Below are 3,557 nucleotides of genomic sequence, written 5' to 3'. Positions count from 1 at the left end.
CTCTGCAGAAGCAGGACTGCGATCTGAGGAACGGGACGTCTTGAGCTCGGCTTTTCTCTCACCACTAGGTTTGTGCGCCTGGGAAATCTGAAGCAGTTCTCCTCAAACCAAACAGGTAAAACTACTTCTATCGTAGGAATATTGCTTAAGGTCCCAGTTGAAAGCAAGCATGCTAATTCTGGCAAATTATATGCCCCAGAAAAGTTTTTTTTTATTTTAGATATAAGTCATCTGGATTTTTTTCCTCGTGAAGTTTAATGGCTCAGAGCAGGGGGGCTTGGTGCAAAGGTTGTGTTGCCAGAAGGGTACCCCGTCTGCTTCAGAGGATACTGATACCCGTGAGCCTGTAGTTAAGCATGTAACTCAGAATTCAAAGTCCCTGACATGATGCTCACTGCTGAAACCAAGCATCCTGAAGCAGACTTCGATTTGACCTTTTTTTTGTGTGTGACTGCATAACTTTCCTTCAGCTAATGATTTGTTTTTTCCAAAGCGGAAAATGTAGCATTTTTTATATTTATTTTTAAACTAAAATTCCTCTTTTTCTCACCCCTCCCCTCTGTGCTTCTACATTTTCTTTCTGCTGTCTGGCTATTGCCTGCTCTATACTTAGTTTCCATGTTTGAACTCTCAGGATCCCTTGGGATTTGGCTAAAATAAACACACCCATTTTAGTCTGACTGTGAGTCGGTAGTGTGTAATAACCCACAGTGGCTAATGGCTCAAAGATAACCCTGAGGCTCTGCAGTCTGGTCTCTTAGTGAAAGTGTACTTACCCTAGGAAAAAGAAACCACCCCAGAAATACAAATTCTTTGGTTATATGACTGACTGTGGCTGGACGTTGTCTCGTGTGTTTGAAATGATAACTGAAGTCTCTTTATGTTTTTTTTTGCTCCTAAGTACAGAACTAAGTTGCCATGTTCATGTTGCTTGCATTTGGATTGCTGCTGCAAGAAATTCTGGCTAATTCCCAAACTGAAAATATTACTGACTTCAAAAATATTCTAGAAGAGCCGTTATATAGCTACAAATCTATCAACTTGCCTGATGAGCATATTCCCTACTTTCTGCACAACAATCGGGACATTGCTGGTATCTGTAAGCAGGACTCTCATTGCCCATATAAAGTAGGTTTGTGGGTGTTTTTTTGTTGGTTTTGGGTTTTTTTTGGGTATTTTTTTTTTATTCAAATATAATGTTGGGGTGGTTTGTTCTTGGAGGTGTAGCAATTAAAGACAGTCATAAATTGGTCTCCTTGCCAATTAATTGGTTCTACTGAGAATTGGAATATTTGGAAATAGTTGCATAGGGGCCTTCCTGAATCTGATGCTGTCACAAAACTGGATTTTTGATGTACTGTTTAGCAATATTTTTTTATCTCTCCTCTTTTAATTTTTGCAGAGCTGAACTGATATTAACCTGAACAACTCCTGGTGTTGGAACTGAGTACACTTAGTTCCTAGGCCTGTGAATACTGACATGCTGTAGTACTTCTGTGGGGCTGCCAAGAGTATGGGGAAATCAATGAAATGCTGATTTATCTTACCCTGTGGTCCCACATAATTCATTCACTTGGAGCAGGGACAGTGAACCCAGGCTGCGTGTGGCTTGGGAGCAATTCTGGTGGCTCTGAGGTCTCTAGAACCAAAAAAGTTCAGGAAACTTTTCAATTTCCATAAACCCAAAGCCATTTGTGTAAGATTTATTAGCAAGGGGTAGTTTATAAGCTAACAGTGAACTGAAGTCATTTCCTATTTTGCTGTTGCATAATCTGATTCAGTTGTTCTGTGTTACAGAAATACTTGAAGAAACTAAAATCCTGCTGGGGTTATGAGAAATCTTGCAAACCAGAGTACAGGTTCACTTACCCAGTGTGTGATTATGTTGAAACTGGTTGGTAAGTCTGATTTTAAAAGGATAAAGTACAGCGTTGTAAAAGAAAAAAAAAAAAAAGTGTAGTGTTCACTTTCATATTAGCTGTGGAGTTAATGTTGTGATATTTAATGAGTTTAAAGGTTGAGTCTTTGTGGAGGTAAGTGTGTGTTTATATAGATGTGTGTTTATCCATCACGTATGTCTTTCAGTGTGATTTTAACAATTTAACTTTTTAAGGAAGAAAATACTGTTTGAAATGCTTTCTGCCACAGTGTTTTCGTTATTCTGATTTGGCCTTGAATTCAGATTCCTAAAATAACTCTGGATTTCCTTTCTTAGCTTTAAAAATAGAGAGGAAAGAATATTTTTTAGAGTATACCCTTTTACGGGAGAATAGCTTTAAATTGTCTTTGATGTTTTCACTTACATGCAGCTGATAAGTTGCTTCCTGTTTTGCATCTTAAATGTCAGTGAAGCAACTGGCTGGCTCTTCCATCCACTTCCAGTGGAAAAAAAATGTTATTTGTTAAAGTTATTACTAGAATTGAGCAACAGACCTTGATTTTTTTCCTCCCTCCACCAGGGCAAGTGACATTGAGACAGCCCAACAGATATTCTGGAAACAAGCTGACTTTGGTTACGTTCAGGAGAGGCTCAGTGAAATGAAAACCCATTGTAAGCCTGCAGCAGCAGTGAGTATTTCTCAGAGATATGACACTTTTGACTTGTCTTTAAACGTGGCTCTTTTTGTTGATGAAACTGGTTGGTTTCTCAACAGGGAGATTCATCTCTGACGTGCTCTCGGTACCTCCAGCACTGCAGAGCCACAAACCTGTACATGGATTTACGAGCCATAAAGAGGAACCACGACAGGTCTCAGCTTTGCTTGTGTTACAGGAAAACCAAGGGATGGCAGGGAAAAGGACTCAATCTGTTTAATAAAGTGGGTGTGCCATGGGCTTTAAAGCCGAGCAGAGATGGCTCCTGCAGCCCTGTTGAGATCTACACCTCTTGATTGCTGGCTGACACTGCTGCCAGCAGTACAGGTTATGTAAGAAACCAAAGCTGTCAGTTTTATGGAATGATGATGAGTGATTGAAATACTCCCTCCTGATGGAAGAGAGGAAGAGTTTTCTGTGTCTTCAGTCACAGCCTTTCTTGATCAGGTGGTGTACAAAGTGGAACTGTTTCTGACTGAGGCACCAAGAAGCCTTTTCTGTGCTAGGTACCTTTATGCCAGAACCAGGAATTGCATTTTTGGATGTGGTGAGGCTGAAGAGAGAACTCTGCCTGGATCTCCCAGATCCCAAATTAAAATCCTATGTGTTGGAAGACTGGGTAAAAGTACCTTATACCACTAATGGTGGCTGGTAACACCCATTTTACCTTCTGCCTTATCTTTGAAGTCAGTGTCTTGGCACCTGGCTTGACAAGAGCTGGTGTGTGTGACACCAGTACCCTCAGAATGGGTTTTGTCATCTTCTTAGCCTGTCATAAAAGCTAATTTAGACAGCACTTTTTAGTTGGCCCTTTTGTTTTCATGAAACCTGTTTGTGCACCTCCCTTTTTGTATGTTGTATAAAATTCCTGGGTTGCTAATTGGGTTGTGAATTCTGAGGTGAAGTTCAGTGAGAAATTGTTAGTAAAAACAAACTAAAGCCCCAACTAATGACTCCCTTGT

At 40.2% G+C, this 3,557-nt stretch overlaps 1 protein-coding gene across 2 annotated transcripts in view; it reads left to right on the top strand.

The window, feature by feature from the left end:
• Window positions 1-918: 918 nt before the first annotated feature.
• The window catches only part of EOGT (EGF domain-specific O-linked N-acetylglucosamine (GlcNAc) transferase), a 15,446-nt gene continuing 12,807 nt past the window's right edge, over window positions 919-3,557 (top strand). The window contains exons 1-4 of one of the 2 annotated variants that reach the window (XM_008942988.1): window positions 919-1,128; window positions 1,798-1,898; window positions 2,460-2,568; window positions 2,655-2,749. In XM_008942988.1, the coding sequence (XP_008941236.1) occupies window positions 919-1,128; window positions 1,798-1,898; window positions 2,460-2,568; window positions 2,655-2,749 (515 nt within the window). Of the gene's footprint in view, window positions 1,137-1,781; window positions 1,899-2,459; window positions 2,569-2,654; window positions 2,750-3,557 lie in introns of both variants that reach the window. The other variant, XM_008942987.1, reaches the window with a different exon arrangement.

This window comes from Merops nubicus, unplaced genomic scaffold (genome assembly GCF_000691845.1).
Source record: "Merops nubicus isolate BGI_N331 unplaced genomic scaffold, ASM69184v1 scaffold11166, whole genome shotgun sequence".
Lineage (NCBI taxonomy): Eukaryota > Metazoa > Chordata > Aves > Coraciiformes > Meropidae > Merops > Merops nubicus.
The sequence above is the reverse complement of the archived record's forward strand: the minus strand, read 5'-3'. Positions and strand labels throughout refer to the sequence as shown.